Here is an 18032-nt window from a genome sequence, read left to right on the forward strand (position 1 = left end):
AGGGGAGGGGCTGGTGTTTTATTCTTCATTTCCAAACACCAGCCCCTCCCCTCCCACTAGAAAAGGCCTGTATAGATCTATTTCTCTGGATCTATTTAGGCCTTTCTGTGATCTACAATTGTTAATTGTCTCTCAAAAGTGATAGTTGCAAGAGAATGCAGTCTGCCGCCTTTATGCAGCTTTATGCAACTTATACTGCCTTTATGCAGCCTGTGCATACGCAGCCACTGCCTTTATGCAGCCGGGTGGACTGGCCATCCGCTTTGTTTTTACTTACGTATAATTATACGATATCTTTTTTATTTCAAAAAAGGCGCCAGACATGAATAGAAGCAACATAAATTTATTGTAAGCAACATGATACTGCCTTGATGCAGTCTGTTGTGCCTTATATATGCAACCTGCTGCCTTGATTGCAGCCTGCTGCCTTATATGCTTCTGCCTTGATGCAGCCTGTTGCCTTGATGCAACCAAATTTATTGTAAGCAACATGATACTGCCTTGATGCAGTCTGTTGTGCCTTATATGCAACTAGCCTCCTACAAGGCCTAACTAGTGTTCAAGCTGGCGCTGTGCTAATGCCTCTCGCCATGTTTTTGCTTTCGCTCAAAAGTATAGAAGAGAAAGTATAGAAGAGGAAAAAGTGTATCAAATAATCTGTCTAAAACTGACTTGCAATTGTATAATTATGGTATCATTGTTGTGTTTTGTGGCTGCTTATACCAGGACCTCAAGGATCTAGGAAGCAACAAAGAAGAAGATTTTGTTTTCAATTAATTATAAGCGGAAGTGCATAATTATTTCATAAAGTTAGCTTATCTATATAAAGTCACTGAGAAGAAAAGACTTATTACATGCATCTATTGTTGTATTATGTGGCTACCAGGACCTCAAGAAAGAAGAAAATTGGATCTGTAGTTCATGCAGTGTATAATTATAATATTTAAGAAGAAAAGACTTGTGTACATACATATTGTTATCTATAGTAGTGTTTTGTGGCTTACCTAGCCTCGATCCCAGGCCACACTTCCCGCTAGGGAAGTGGGCCTGGGATCGACTGCTTGCGCATGCGCTAATATCCCCCCGGTATCTGGGGGCTTTGGATAACATCGTTTATGCTCAGTAAAACTATGACATCACAACGAAAGGAAGTGGATTGAAGGAAGTAGATAGAAAGTTCAATTGAAGGTTTCTAGCCCATCGGATAGCATTCTCTGATAGCTACCCTTAGCCTGCTATGTTAACAAAAGACTCACAGCCTGCAACAGTGTGGATGACGATCGTCTGAAAGGAGTGACGGCTGATAAGAGCCTATATGGACAGGCCACGCCCATTTAACACTAACTTTGGTGAAAGTCTACTATACTACTGCTACTGATTCTATCAGAAGAAAATAGCAGTACAACAAACCAGTACAACAAACCTACACAGCTCTGTTTCTAGCTAGCTAGCTATATAGCTCTGTGTATGACTTTTAGGATATTTTCTCTGATGTAACCAGTATTATAGGAATATTTACGAGGAAAAAAATCCAATATTACAGTATTATAGAAATATTTACGGGAAAAAATCCAATAATTTGGCGCATGCGCAAGCAGTCGATAGCAGGCCTTCTTTCAAAGGCCGGTGAAGGAGGCTATGGCTTACCAGGCCCTCAAGAAAAATATGATTCTGCCAGGAGGATCTGGATCTGGGGAATGAGCGCATGCGCATTACATCCATAGGAATAATTAAAGGGTGTGTCCAAAGAGATCAATTTCACAAATGGCTACTGCTAGCTAGCTGTTTTAACATGTATTTTCTGAGTCTTGTAGCTAACAAAAAGCTAGCGCTTTAGTGCAAGGCTAACTCATATGTTGAATAGAAAGTTTGTGCGGACAGATGATGCTATGAAAGATTCTGAAGAGACTGCAACAGCCTTCAATGTGAGTCAAACTAGCCATAACTCGAGAAAGAAGCTTTAGTTTGCTAATCCACGAATCAAAATCCAAGAGAACGTGGCTAGAAGCCTATAGAAGCTGTTAGTTTTCGTCGCATTGCAACCGTTGAGCAGTTACAGCTGGAACAGACACACAGACACACACACACACACACACACACACACACACACACAGTCAGCTTTACCGTATCCCTCGTGCGGCTACGCCTCGAGGCATAATTATTAGAGGAAGAGCGGCCTGGGATCGAGGCTAATATGCAACCTGCTGCCTTATATGCAATTAACCTTCTGCCTTGATGCAGCCTGTTGCCTTGATGCAACCTATACTGCCTTGATGCAACCTATACTGCCTTGATGCAACCTATACTGCCTTGATGCAACCTATACTGCCTTGATGCAACCTATACTGCCTTGATGCAACCTACTGCCTTGATGCAACCTACTGCCTTGATGCAACCTATAGCTACTGGCTTGATGCAACCTACTGCCTTTATGCAACCTACTGCCTTGATGCAACCTATACTGCCTTGATGCAGCCTGTTGCCTTTATAATTAACTAGATAACTTATAAGACAACAGAAAATGTACTACACTTCAGTATAGCTGACTGTTAGTGATACACCATTATATCCATAGATACTGTAATTTATAGTATCTATATGATTATATCTATGGCAAAACTTCATTAATCCAAGTTTCCGGTAAGGTTTTCGCTATATATATATACATGCATGTATATAGTTACACATAATGTTATTACAATAGTCACGCTTAGAAACAAATTTATGCAATGAATAAAGTAGCTATTATAATTATATATCTGAGACCTGTAACAACACATTATTATAATAATTATTATTACCATACATGCACTTAAACTAATTGAAGAAACTGTGTCACAGATTTCAAAGCGTTCGTATCGAATTTTAGTGAGTTCCATTCTCTAATAAATATTATTCTTGGGAAATAAGAGTAATCATTATAGTATATACCGTATATAGCGGGTATATTTCGATGGTATAAATTTTCGCGGATGTGGCTTTAGAAAGGTTTTCGCGGATTTAATTTTCGTTGAATAGTGCCTTTTTTTTGCAGCATGCATGATGAAATATTAAATTCGCGGTTATAAATGTTCGCGGTTCATGCCTAATCCGCGAAAACCACGAACATTTATACCGTCGAAATATACTATGTTAGCATATCTGCATGTGATGATACTGGGCTCTCTGTATAATTATATAAAACCAGTTTGTCTTTTTGCACTTTCCCTTATGTGCAGTGACCAATTCTAGCCTCGATCCCAGGCCGAGTTTTCGCTTTTAGCCTAACCGTTATAAAAGCGAAAACTCGGCCTGGGATCGAGGCTATGACCAATTCAAGATAGGTCTGCCGAAAAAATTATACCAAGGTACTACTAACCGTGCAGTAGCTATTCGGTTGTTATTATTGTCGAGTGGAATAGCTGATTCGAAAAACCATGCGCTTAACAGCATTTATATACCATTTTTTCAATCGCATAAAGATAATAATACAGTAGATCTATTATAGCACACAATTTTGGAGGAAATGTTTTTAACAACAATCATGGTCATGCAATCATTACCCAACCGAACTTTTAACAGTGAATATGTGTTCGGCATGCACACTTTGATGCCTGGCATGGCATGCAGCAATGCAAAAATGCTCATTTATGATAATTATAATAATACAAAAAAAACCTATTGCTAATAATTATATATGCTAGCTATATATAATTATAGTAGCTTTATTTTTTTTAAATTGACATCTCTACCGAGGCATCAGCAACCGTGGTGCTTTCATTATAAGTGATATATCCTACAACAATTCAATATTAAACAAATTAACATCTCTTTAGGAATAGCTATATACTATGTCTCTTTAGTAATCATTTTTCAGATAGTTTCGTCAGTGCTGAAAAAGTTGTTAAAAAGTTGCTGAAGAGACGTGTGAAGAAAACGAGATCGCCTGATTGGTACACTGCGCTTGATTTGATCACAATGTTTATCAAGATCAACACCGTCTACTCGGCTATTGTTGGGATGACACAATCCACTGATTTCTGCAGCAGCACTGAAGTTGCTGCAAGCTCAGTTTTCCTGTCCAACTGTGTTCTACTGGGTATTGCTAGCGAGTTAATCGATGCTTTGGATACGAATTTAAAGAGCAACAAAGAATACCGTATATATATTATATATATATAGAGGGTATAATAATGTTCGTGGTTTTCGCGGATTAAGCATGCATGAACCGCGAACATTTATAACCGCGAATTTAATATTTCATGCATGCATGCTGCAAAAAAGGCGCTACTCCACGAAAATTAAATCCGCGAAAACTTTTCTAAAGGCACATCCGCGAAAATTTATACCCTCGAAATAATTATACCCGCTATATACGGTATATCGATAAGTCATTCAATCAATTGGTAACTATCGGCATGATTCTTATTGTCACTATTTGCCTTCCCTTTTATTTACTGGCCGATAATTTCCAGCCTCTCGATTGTGCGTTCAGTTGTGACACTATTGTTACTAATGCGACCATCAGCACAACCACATGCAACCGGACGGCCAACAGTGGAGTTAGACTGGGGTTTACCCTAACCACGCTTATTATCGTCCTCATCTTCTCCGGTGTTTATTTCTATCATGTTCGATTAGCTGAAATAAATCGAAAAAAGCTGAAGAGTAATTACTGGGAAAGAAACAGTGGTGTAGAATTTTAAATTTTTCATTATAATTATCAAGTTGTATTGTCATAATTATAATTATGCTTTTTCTCAGAATTAACTATAATCAGGAGTAGCTATACATAAAGCTAATTAAACTTAATGATTCAAAGTTCCTAATATGTAGGTATGCAGTGAAAGTGATATAAGGTCTGAAGTGGTGTGGTCCATATTGTGCCCTGCATTATCACTCCTAAAAGGGGTGGGGCTGGTCTTGCAGGTACAGTAGACTTTCGCTATTCCGGCTCTCTGGAGTAAGGCCACCTCGATATACCGGCCATTTGGCTTGGCAAGGAATGCTAGCTATATATGTTTACTGCAAAAACAACTCACCCTGAACTACGGCCACTCGTTTACCGGCCAGTGCTGGCTGTCAGGTTTTCAACGTAATTTTATACGTATATTTCTGCCGGATATGACGTTGTGGGTGTGGTTTAGCAAATAAAATTTGATTACACTTAAATAGAGAACAGAATGATTCCTTATCCCTCGAGACAAGAACTGCAAAAGTAGTATTAGATTCGAGGTAAGGTCGTTAAGCCGCGGCTATTTCCTGAGCTGCAGCCACCTCGCTATTCCGGCCAAGCTGCATGAGTGACCGAGAGTCTACTGTACACTGTTATAGGAATGCTATGAACTTTACTTCCAACTTTAGGTATTGAAGAGTCTCACACTAGGCCCTCATAACATTATTTTTACCATTATTCTATTAATTCTCGGATCGAAAAATGTACTTATTATTAAAAATCCAAAAATTAATGCGACATAATAATTATAACATAAACACAGCACACATGCAAAGCTAACTGACACATGTACACAACATTTTTAATATAATCATGATTCTCATAATAATTATTGGTGATAATCCTTCAAGCCATGAAAAAATTGTTATGCAAAACTTAATGTAATGATCTTTACCAAAAATGGACATTGACGCTATTAATTTATCTACACCTATAATGCTAAAAATTATTCCGAGCATAATTTATCAGGGCCTACATACATTACACACTGTGCATATGGCAAATGATACTATCATTAGTAACATACAAATCTTGAGTATAAGCAATAAAAATAATGAACAGTTTGTATGCTAATAATAATTTTTTTTTCTGATGTGTTCCGAGCTTTCACCTTTGACCCTCAGCGAGTCCCCATCCAACTTGCCATGGTGACTATGGGACGGACTTTGACCTGGGCTTGATACTGATTTGATCTCTGTCGGGTTGTCATAGCGACTGTAGTCTGGAAACTCGGTAATAGTTTTAGAGAACTTGACTTTCGGAGCCGATCTCCTAGCGTCTCTACAGTGTGTGGGCGTGTGTGGGTGGGGGGTAATTTATAAAGAACAGAAATAATGCTGCAACTAAAGTGACTGCTATAGTGTACACACACGATTGGTAATACACAGTGACACTAGCAAGTGTATGCAATGGCCGAGTGGTCTCCCAGTAAAGTGTAGGATAACTCACTCTGTGTGTCTCTGGCTCCTGGAGGACCTCTCACTCTTGCTATCAGCCTGGGCACAGAAATCAAACAATGTAGGTAGCTACTAAAGTCTATACTGTTGGCTACATTGAAACCTGTCTATACCCTACAAGTAGCGTCTATAATACAGCCAGGTTAATGGACCTCCAAACCTCTGCCCGGTGCATGGCCACTACCAAACAGGTATGATACAGTGCGTACGTAACTCTACTGTATTGCACACAAGCTACACACATGTACAGTGTCTCTCACCTCATGTGACTTGCTGTAGAGGCGCTGTATGATAGGAGTGAGGGGGGAGAAGGTTCAGGTCATACCACCACCACGTTTACGAGCCTCTCCATTAGCATTCATACGCTGAGCTACTGACGTCATATGCTTCCTGTGTGTGGTGGGAGGGTGTGTATGTGTGTGGGGGGGTGTATGCGTGTGTGGTGGGAGGGTGTGTGTGTGTGTGAGTGTGTGTTGGTGTGTGGATGGGGGGGTATGCGTGTGAGTGTGTGGTGGGGGGGGGGGTGCAGTCATAGTGTGTGTATAGGTACCTAGTTATATTTCAAGCACAGACATGTTGCAGAAGTTGAACATCTTTCAGCAGCCATAACTTTAGTACTGTGACCCCAATTTGATGATTTTCTGAAAGCTTAGAAAGAGACCTTTCAAATGATGTATTTCAATCCAATATTTAGATGTTGCCATAATTCAACTTTGAACCATGGGCTATTATTACATGCAGGGTTTCATATAGTGGGGGGGGGGGGGCGGGAAGCTTCCCCCCCAAAAGAAAGGGGAGAGTTTGAGTACTAGACCCAACACACGTCTTTTGCTAGAGGATGATTGTCTGTCTTACCACAAATCTATTCATTGCTTTTGGTACATGTGGTTTCTAGTGTTGTATACTGTGCACAATCACAACCAGCATACCAAGTTACATGGAGTTGCTAATAGGCACCAACAACAGGGGTGTGGTAACCAGAAGTTGGCGTGGCCTCCAAACTTTCACGCTGGCGTGCGCGGTTTTCCCCCCCAAACTTAAAATCCTAGATGAAACTCTGACATGGTATCGTGCTAAATCTGACATCTCCCAAATATCTGGTACTATTTGAAAGGTCTTTTTCTAAGCTTTCAGAAAATCATAAAATTGGATCCACGGAATTCAAGTTATGGCGACTGAACGAGTCCACTAACCAATTGATTAAACGGGGGACATGTACATGTAGTACATACCTGCACATTAATTTATACTATTCACTCACTCTAACACTTCTTGGGGGGTGGCTGTTCGATAGTCAATGGTATTATGGTCCTCCCCTTTATCTGCCACCTCATGACCTCTGTCCTTTGACCCTCGTGACCTCTTCTTAGCAGCAGGATCCGGGGGTACAGGGGGACGATTGGAGGATCGTTTAGGGCCGGGTAGTGGGTGGTTCAGGGGGCGTCTTCCGCACAGGTACTTGACCCCTGCTGGGGGGAGGGGTTGATAATTCACTTTTGGCATCATTTGATACGATATAAAGAGAGCTACAGAAAACTCTATTTATGACAATTACCGTATATGCTTGATCAGGAGCCGCGGCTACTAAATGTTTCATTTTGCTGGAAGAGGAGGCTACAATTCAAGAGAGGACACGTACTGTTCAAGAGAGGACACGTACTGTTCAAGAGCGGCGTTTATTAGCTCCAAAATATTTAGTTCGCCATTAAATTGTTGTTTATAAACTTGAACTCTGTCATGAGAAAGTCTTTGTGAAGCACTAACAAGCTGCTACTTGTAGCTACGTACATGTAGCTAGCTGCTAGTAATAATTGTTTTGGCTGCCACGTGCAGAAATGCTAGAGTCAAAGTTCACTGAGGCTACTATTTGAGAGCGGCTACTAAATGTTTCATTTTGCTAGCAAGGGAGGCTACTATTTGAGTGCGGTCTTTATACAAGAGCGGCCTCTGATCGAGCATATACGGTAATACAAGAGTGCTCTTGTTTGATAAAATTGGGTCAAATGGACCACGGATAATTACTAACTTTGGGCACAAAATAATTTCTGAGATACACCCACGGTTATATATACGAACACAAGGAAATAATTACGTGTGTAGAATAATCATTACAGAGTGATTGCACTTACTTCTTATTGGCTGATGGTGCAGTAGCCCCTCCCCCTCCAGTGGGCGGAGTGTCCTGGTTCATGTGCAGTATTAATGCCATGAGGTCGACGTGATGTTCCCTCATCTTAGTCAGTCTCTCCTCGTGACTAGTCAGCAGTTTAGTAATGGCAGATTCATGCTCTTTCTCTAGACTGGAGAATGCATCTCGTAACTGTCCATTCTCCTTCTGTACACTGAGGGGGTGGGGTGGGTGTGGCAAGGGGGAGGGGCTTATTACAGTAACAGTGCAGACAATTGAGTGGTGTAGTTAGGTTATCAACAATTAAATATCGAATACTATATAGCGGGTAATTTTCGTGGGGGCAAAATATTCGTGGTTTTCGTGATTGAACACTAGCTGGACCACGAATATTTTACCGACAAATGAAGCGACCTTGACCATCTTTACCTGCAGTGAAAGCAGCAACTACGAACATACTATCCACAAAGTGACTAAATATTGCTCAACCACGAATATTTTGCTCCCCGAAAATTACCGGCTATACGGTAGACACTAGCAGTAGCAATTCTCCCAGTGACACACTCTCATACAGACTTGCACACACACCACCATACACACACACTACACAATCCCTAATTAAAGGCCCTCCACTTACATAGCGAGCTGCTCGGCCATGTGTGTCAGTTCTCCGGAGAGTGCTCAACAAGTCTCGTACATCATAAGATAGCGGACACAGATATTCTGATCCATAGCATCGGCCCAATCCACCGGCTTCTTGTTCTCCCTGTCCGTGTGGACCATGCTGTAGCCAAAGTCCATGAGCAGCTGTGTGTGGGTGGTGTGTGTGTGTGTGTGTGTGTGGTGTGTGTGTGTGTGGTGTGTGTGGGGTAGGGGAGTGATACAGCTAGACTTAGAACCTAAATATCTACGTTTAAAAACCAAAAATATGATAACATTTTTTTCAGTTATCGTTGCTACAGTAGCTATGTGATACACACGTTTCAGACTTGAGCAAGCACTTATTACACTAACAGCACACATCCACCCACCCACTCACACATCCGCCCACTCACCTGTAGATAGTCGAGGTGTCCTCCCTGTGCTGCTAAGTGGGCGGGGGTCACACCAGACTCATCCAGTATATCCGTCACTTCCGACTGTTCGTTCCTCTTCTTGACCGTCTTGAGAAGCCACTCAAGGCACTTGGCCTGTCATGTGACGAGTACGTATACCATATGAATATCATGTGACAACTATTAAATGCCGTCAGTACCGTATACAAGAACAGTGGATTTTACTTAATATTAATTTTTGCGTTCTATTAGAGAAACATGGTCGAATAAGCACACGCCCACACACTCACACGCCCACTCACCCACGCAGATGTTCTCCTCCATCCTGTAGCCACTCTTACACTCATCACAGCCCTCGCTCCAGAGCAGCTCAGCTGACAAGAGACGCTGGGGTGTGTGTGTGTGTGTGTGTGTGGGTGTCCTAAAATCCTTATCATTACCACAAAATCACCATAGAATGTTGCTATTCTAACAACATCCTGAGCAATGATGGCTTCCAGAACTTGTATGGTACTTTTTGAGGGCTGATATTTTCTCGCTAATCTGCGAGATAAAATTAGACCCTCGACAATTCCCCGCTATAAGGTGGTATCAATGGTAGATGCTCTTATCTACTCTTGGTGGTATGGAAACTCACATACAAATTATGGTAAGGATTTGAAGTAGAGAATGGGCTGGGACTAGCTTGCATATACAAGCAGGTATACCTGTATAGCTACTAATCTGTCCACTGCATGTATGGAAAGCAGTGTGAAGGCTGAACAGCATGCAAGTCTCAGCATAAAGCGTTAATTGGTAGATCCCCAGTGTTCTATGAGTTCCCATAGTCTAGTTCTAGAAGCCATCATTGCTCTTCTTATTTATAACTATACTACATGCATGTACATGTATTTATACTATTTGCATAGCAACATTGTATGGTGGTTTGTGGTAATGCAGTGAATGATTTAGTATTTAGCAAGGTCTGTGCAAACAGCTGATAGTGAACATCTAGTAGCACTCACTGTACCTGTAGTCCTGCCTGCAGCTGTTGGGTCTGTCCTGCCAGACAAGAGCTCTCTCCGGTCGTCCTCACTATCCTGTGGGGTGTGTGTGAGGTGTGTGGAGTGTGTGTGTGGGGGTGTGAAGGTTACCAATTATGTGACAGATTTTCATCAACGATTCATGGACTAATACCGTATAGTTGGTTATTTTCGAAGCACAGAAACAGGCAGGCTGGTAAAAAATTAAATGAAAAGGGACATCGAGTTTTTAGATAGTTTCTGCACATAGAGAATTTGTTAGGCTTCCCCGAACTATGTTGTGGTAACTAACAAGCCTTATAAGGGAGTAATAGTAGTTGTTGGGTCACAAAAGGGACCCATGAAACGTGTAGCTTCCATCAATACCATATAGCTATTTCAAAGGGATACAAAATGAATCTTTTAATCGTGAAAATGCATAATTCAAGTTACGAGCACTCAAAGTTAGCTATCAAAACAGACCCAGTTTGGATAATCACCAAGGTTGGATAACAACTCTTTGAGGGACAATAACTTGCGTACCATTCGTCTAATCTTTGTATTCTTGTTGTCATCCAGTACAGTGTTCATGGACTCCATCCACAGAGTGTCTATAGGACCATCAAACACCACCCACTTACGGTCATCATTTTGTGCAAGTGCAAACTCCCTACACACACAGATATAAGCACTGATCAACCACGCAATGATACGTACGTAGCTATCAAAATGGCTGTAAAAAGCGCAAGGCTATTATATACTTTGCTTTTGCTAAAATTGCCAGATTTCTACTAATCACAAAACTTACATCTACATGTAAGCACACCATTGGAAAGGTTGTTCTCAGAGCTAGCAATTAGATTTGAAATTAGAGAATTTAAACAAAAATTACAGGCTACCAAAAACAGCTGAATTGTTGAAAAGCTATAGCCTTGTGCTTTTGTTACAATAGAGCGCAACTATATATGCACAGGCTTAGGCTCACCTGAATGTGTTGGCTACCACGCCATCAGTCCACTCGTGTGACACAGGGTCAAACTGACCAAACAGTTGACCACTAGTGACAGCCTTGGGGTTGATGACTCTATAACCTGTCTTGTTCTCTTCCATCTGTCCCCTCTCATTGAGTAGTGTGAGTGTGTCCGCTAGTACATGTACCTCTAGGACATTGGTCTTGCCTGGTGTGTGTGTGTGTGTGTGTGTGTGTGTGTGTGTGGGGGGGGGGGTTACTACGGTAGATGAATAGCAATGGTATTGTATATAGGAGGGAGGTTGTTAAACACTTTAAATTCCACTACAACATGACCTTAGAAAGTACAAGTGGTACTGGGGATCTTTAAACGGCCATAACTTTAGGTGCAATTTCAAATTTTGGGGGATTTGCTTAATCCAAAATTTGGTAGGGGAATAGTTAGATCGCAAAGATTTTTACCGGCAAAATATTCTAGTAATACGGTAGGCCTCTCCTAGCTTATAGTACCATACCTTGGGTAGGTTGACGTCCATGATGGATCTGAGCAGTAACACGTCTTCATGTTTGTTAGGGTACTTTAGTTTCAGATGACCGGCTGCCACCAACACTGACTGGACTGCACGCATGCCTACAGCGTACAATAGTGAGTAGGTCGAGTATACAGTACAGTGGGTTGTACCTACCATAGTCAGAATGGAGTTGGCTGGAGAGTTGCTCTGAACACAGTCGATAGGTCATGACAATCTTGATGGCCAGATTACGAGCATCCACAAAACCATAAGAGTAGAGAGAGATCTCTCCAATCATGGCATAGTCTGGCACCATCACGGCCACTGTACGAAACAACACCTACAGAGAGAAATATTGAAATGCATAGAGGCTAAATAGAAAGTACCGATAGTTACCTTTAGATTGTCTGGTGTTCAGAGCAGCCAGCATAACCTGGGTTCATGGTTCATGGTGATGCAGACAAAGCACGATGGCCGCAGGTTCAGAGTAGTGCCCTCAAATACAAATGTCTTTAGATGAGTTTTTTCACTGCTCTCAAGATGGACAAAATGTATAGAGTAATTATAGGGATTGTTGAACGGCCATAATAATTATAATTTTTTTTTTATATAGATAATAAAATTATACTACCGTAAGACCTTGATTTAAGGCGACCCTCCAAATATGCGACGCCCAGGAGCTTCAGTAATTTTCTGACCTCTAAAAGTAGCGACAGCTACGTTGATAATTATTTTATAATGTCGCGTTCTAAATAGAGGTATAAATGTAGCCACTCCCTAGGCTCGATTGTAGCCTACTGGAAAATCAGTTTTTTTAAGCGGCCTGAAATCGAGGCAAGTAGACTCTGTAAAGTTACCTCCAATTAGATGCGACCCTCTAAATATGCGACACCAGGGCTTCAATATAATTTTGCAACCTCCAAAAGATGCGACCTCTGGCTTCGTAATTATTAAAAAGTGTCGCTTTAAATCGAGATCTTACGGTATGAACCTACAGCATTCTCTAGGATGCTCCTCTCCTGGTCCTCCACTGACTTGTGATAGAGCTACTCACCACACAGCATCATCTGACAACACACCTGAAACAAGGGACAACAATTTGTTATAATTATGTTGGTGCTGCTCACAAGCATCACTTACAGGAAGAGATAGACTCTTTAAGCCTGCACTCAGTCATTCTTGCTTTTCTGTGGCACCAGCAAAACTCAAAAGTCAAAAGTAGTGAGGGAGGGGGCGGGGCTGGTGTTTAATTCATTTCTTTTTAGCCTAAAAAGGGAAATGAATAAAACACCAGCCCCGCCCCCTCCCACTAATTAATTGTCTCTCTGATAAATGACAATAGAGTTGCAACATAGATATGGTGAGCCTTTTGTTTCAAAATGGCGATACAAAATACCATGTGTTGGGTGTCCCAAAAATCAACTCGATTTGTTTTATCAACTCGATTTTATCGACTTTATCTGGTAGGGATCGACTCAATGTGTTTTATCAACTCGATTTTATCCAGGTAAGGATCGACTCGATGTGTTTTATCAAGGATCGACTCGATGTCAACTCGATTTTATCTAGTCTCGCGGACCCAATAATTTATATTGGCTGGTCCACGAGACTAATTTATCCAGGTAAGGATCGACTCGATGTGTTTTATCAACTCGATTTCGAGAGGATCGACTCGATTCAAGGCCGCTGGGGGAAAAGGCGAGTTTCGAGGGCGGATTGATATCGAGGCTATACTCTTGCAACAAAGGCGCTAGGCTCAGACAAAGCACTGAGACTCTTGAGTCCACAGGCAGGCCTACAGCAGGTCAGAGTAGCTGACCTTCCAGGTACGCTTGCAGAAGGTCACAGCAGCTTACTTGTGCTAGATCACAGTAAATTAAATCACTAAATGCTTGTCTACTTGACTCTTGAGTTCATGAAACATAGCAAGTAGCTGCTGTGTGATCTCAGGCTCAGAAGGTCCCCATCTGAGCTACTCTGAGCTGCTGTGTAGGCGTGCATGTGGCCTCAAGAGTCTCAGTGCCCCTTGTCTGAGCCTAGCGCCGCGCCTTTGTGAGTACAGCCATAGATAGCCTAGATATCAAGCCGCCCTCGAAACTCGAGTTGATCCTTACCTGAAAAAAATTGAGTTGATAAAACACATCGAGTCGATCCTTACCTGGATAAAATCGAGTTGATTAAACACATCGAGTCGATCCTTACCTGGATAAAATCAAGTTGATATAACACATCGAGTCGATCCCTACCAGATAAAGTCGATAAAATTGAGTTGATAAAACAAATTGAGTTGATTTTTGGGACACCAACATATTTTGTATCGCCATTTTGAAACAAAAGGCTCACCATACATAGATACTATAAATTACTGTGGTTGCAAGGTAGCCTCGATTCCAGGCCGCTCTCAATTGAGAAAGACTGCCTGGTATACATTGTCTGCGCATGTGTCAGTTGCCCCAAGATTCTTAGGGATCGAGATATCTTAGTAAATTAGTCAGTATAATTATTGTATATTTTACAATGATATCATTGCACAAATCACAGCAGTTTTAATAAAATAACACAGCTACTTACAACATTTACGACCTAGACTAGTGACTAGTTTTGTTGTGATGGCTTCTACTTCTGTTCTACTCTTGCTCAAGCTCTCTCCAGTGTTGAAAAGTCAGATTTTGTCTTCTTTTGTACTGTGGTAGAGTGGTAGGCGTTTTTCTGTCAGTACCGACCGGCTCTGGCAAATCTACTTGCTTCCAGACACTTGTTTGATGCCATCTCAGTAAGATCAGTGCTCCTCGTATGAGCCTAGAGTTGTGATGGCGATTTCTCTCTCTTGACACTAAATAGTTTTATCAACCACGGGTGACCATAGTACAAAAGGTTACCGTATATGCTCGATCAGAGGCCGCTCTTGTATAAAGGCCGCACTCAAATAGTAGCCTCCCTTGCTAGCAAAATGAAACATTTAGTAGCCGCTCTCAAATAGTAGCCTCAGTGAACTTTGACTCTAGCATTTCTGCACGTGGCAGCCAAAAAAATTATTAGCAGCTAGCTACATGTACGTAGCTACAAGTAGCAGCTTGTTAGTGCTTCACAAAGACTTTCTCATGGCAGAGTTCAAGTTTATGCAGGTGAAAACAACTTTTGATGACAAACTAAATTATCTGGAGCTAATAAACGCCGCTCTTGAACAGTGGCCTCTCTTGAATTGTAGCCTCCTCTTCCAGCAAAATGAAACATTTAGTAGCCGCGGCTCCTGATCAAGCATATACGGTAATTGTTAATTACAAAGAGTTTTACTAACAAATTTACTATTGAATCCACCCACGCGCAAACAGTGGTTACCAGGCCCTCTGGTGAGAGGGGCTGGGAATGAGGCTAGTTGCAAGGCTCTGCTTAGTTGGGCGGAGTCCAACCAAAGCTGCGCTCCCTCATGAGCGAAGCGTTGGTTGGACTCCGCCCAACTAGGCTCTGCTAATGCAGACTTGAAACAACAATGATGGTCATTCATTACCCACTCCCTGAGTTTTTGCATGCAGCAAAATTAACATGTGTATAAAACTTTATGTTATGTAGCTTTGACATATCAACCGAGGCATCAGCACCTTTTCATTTTTAATAACTTGTATTTGGGCTTTGTTCAACAAAGAAAGGCGTTGTTTGTTTTCTAAAGTAAGGGAATTCCCCAAACTGTACGGATAGGTGGGGCTCATCCATAATTATGCACACCGTATTTCTTGTGGCTGTGCACCTCTTAATCACCCACACCATCCTTTCTCCTTTCAACAACATTTGTAGGTCACTGTCACCAGGTAAAAGCAAAGAACTGATCAGCTCTAAATGTATGCAGTCTAAGTCCAGACATTAGCAATGTCAGTGAGTGCATATAATCACAGGCTACTGCATAGATCTAATTATAATTATACAAAGCTATAACTGAAGTGGATGTGTATGAGCATGACCTCCTATAAACTACTGCATAATTATAGTCTTCTTAAGTTACAGCTCTCCCTCCCCATGTAGGGCAAGCGTCCGATAGCTCAGAGCAAGGTTGTCTTTATCTCACTCCTAGTGGTGGACATGCTCAACACCATCCTGCAAGAGACCATCACACTCTCCAAGGGTGATCGAGTAGCAAGTGCCCGAGCTGCCATCGTTGTCTTTGTTCTCTGTATGATTATATTATTTGGCCCGTTAACGATTGGCCATTATGTCTATCTCTGCATAGCAAGAAAAATCCAGTCAATTTTATTACATCTCTCCTTGAAATTATGGGAGTGCTTTTCTTTTTCTATGGCAACAATATCACAAGTATTATCAACAGCTGGAGAATTGAGTTAGGTTGTGACTCTCAATGCGTCCTCGATAATCAAATAGCAGCTGCTTTCTCTTTGGGGATGTCTCTAATCATTGTTCAGATAGTTCCGTCAGTTCTGAAAAAGTTGTTAAAGTTGCTGAAGAGAAAACAACAACATGTGAAGAAAACAAGATCGCCTGATTGGTACACTGCACTTGATTGGTACACTGCGCTTTATTTGATCACGATGTTTATCAAGAATCAACACCATCTACTCGGCTACTATTGTTGGGATGACACAATCCACTGATTTCTGCAGCAGCTGAAGTTGCTGCAAGTTCAGTTTTCCTGTCCGTTTGTGTTCTACTGGGAATTGCTAGCGATTTAATCGATTATTTCTATGCTTTGGACACAAATTTAAAGAGCAACAAAGAATACATCGACAAGTCATTCAATCAATTGGTAACTATCGGCATGATTCTTATTGTCACTATTTGCCTTCCCTTTTATTTACTGGCCGATAATTTCCAGCCTCTCGATTGTGCGTTCAGTTGTGACACTATTGTTGCTAATGCGACCATCAGCACAACCACATGCAACCGGACGGCCAACAGTGGAGTTAGACTGGGGTTTACCCTAACCACGCTTATTATCATCCTCATCTTCTCCAGTGTTTATTTCTATCATGTTCGATTAGCTGAAATAAATCGAAAGAAGCTGAAGAGTAACATTGTTATAGCTAATTACTGGGAAAGAAACAGTGGTGTAGAATTTTAAATTTTCCACAAGTTGTATTGTCATAATTATATGCTTTTTCTCAGAATTAACTATAATCAGGAGTAGCTATACATAAAGCTAATCAAAATTAATGATTCAATAATTATGTATAGGTCTGCAGTGCGAGTGATATAGGTCTGAAGTGGTGGGGTCCATATTAATTGTGCCCATTATATATCACTCCTAAAAGGGGTGGGGCTGGTCTTGCAGGTACACCGTTATAGGAATGCTATGAACTTTATACTTCCAACTTTAAATTATTAGGTATATATTGAAGAGTCTCACACTAGGCCCTGATAACATTATTTTTACCCATTAATTCTCAGATCGAAAAATGTGCCTATTATTAAAAATCCAAAAATGCGACATAATAATTATAGACAAAATTAAAACGTATACATAAACACAGCACACATGCAAAGCTAATTTTATAACTGACACATGTACACGACATAATTAATATAATCATGATTCTCATAATATTGGTGATAATCCACCTTCAAGCTATGAAAATGTCGTTATGCAAAACTTAATGTAATGATCTTTACCAAAAATGGACATTGATGCTATTTATCTTTAGACACCTATTATGCTAAAATTATTCCGAGCATAATTTATCAGGGCCTACATTACACACTGTGCATATGGCAAATGACACTATCATTAGTAACATACAAATCTTGAGTATAAGCAATAAAAATAATGAACAGTTTGTGCTATGCTAATAATTATTTATTTATTTCTGATGTGTTCCGAGTTTCACCTTTGACCCTCAGCGAGTCCCCATCCAACTTGCCATGGTGACTATGGGACGGACTTTGACCTGGGCTTGATACTGATTTGATCTCTGTCGGGTTGTCATAACGACTGTATTCTGGAAACTCGGTAATAGTTTTAGAGAACTTGACTTTCGGAGCCGATCTCCTAGCGTCTCTACAGTGTGTGGGCGTGTGTGGGTGGGGGGTAATTTATAAAGAACAGAAATAATGCTGCAACTAAAGTGACTGCTATAGTGTACACACACGATTGGTAATACACAGTGACACTAGCAAGTGTATGCAATGGCCGAGTGGTCTCCCAGTAAAGTGTAGGGATAACTCACTCTGTGTGTCTCTGGCTCCTGGAGG

At 41.1% G+C, this 18032-nt stretch overlaps 1 protein-coding gene across 1 annotated transcript in view; it reads right to left on the bottom strand.

Annotated features, from left to right (window-relative positions):
- Positions 1-5566: 5566 nt before the first annotated feature.
- The window catches only part of LOC135347007 (dynein axonemal heavy chain 12-like), a 34254-nt gene continuing 21788 nt past the window's right edge, over positions 5567-18032 (bottom strand). The window contains exons 7-14 of the mRNA XM_064544817.1: positions 10364-10433; positions 9657-9741; positions 9355-9489; positions 8937-9106; positions 8301-8513; positions 7433-7637; positions 6722-6812; positions 5567-6561 (exon numbers count right to left, since the gene is read on the bottom strand). Of these exons, the coding sequence (XP_064400887.1) occupies positions 9476-9489; positions 9657-9741; positions 10364-10433 (169 nt within the window). The 3' untranslated portion in view covers positions 5567-6561; positions 6722-6812; positions 7433-7637; ... (1 more) ...; positions 8937-9106; positions 9355-9475. The remainder of the gene's footprint in view (positions 6562-6721; positions 6813-7432; positions 7638-8300; positions 8514-8936; positions 9107-9354; positions 9490-9656; positions 9742-10363; positions 10434-18032) is intronic.

This window comes from Halichondria panicea, chromosome 13 (genome assembly GCF_963675165.1).
Source record: "Halichondria panicea chromosome 13, odHalPani1.1, whole genome shotgun sequence".
NCBI classification, from domain to species: domain Eukaryota; kingdom Metazoa; phylum Porifera; class Demospongiae; order Suberitida; family Halichondriidae; genus Halichondria; species Halichondria panicea.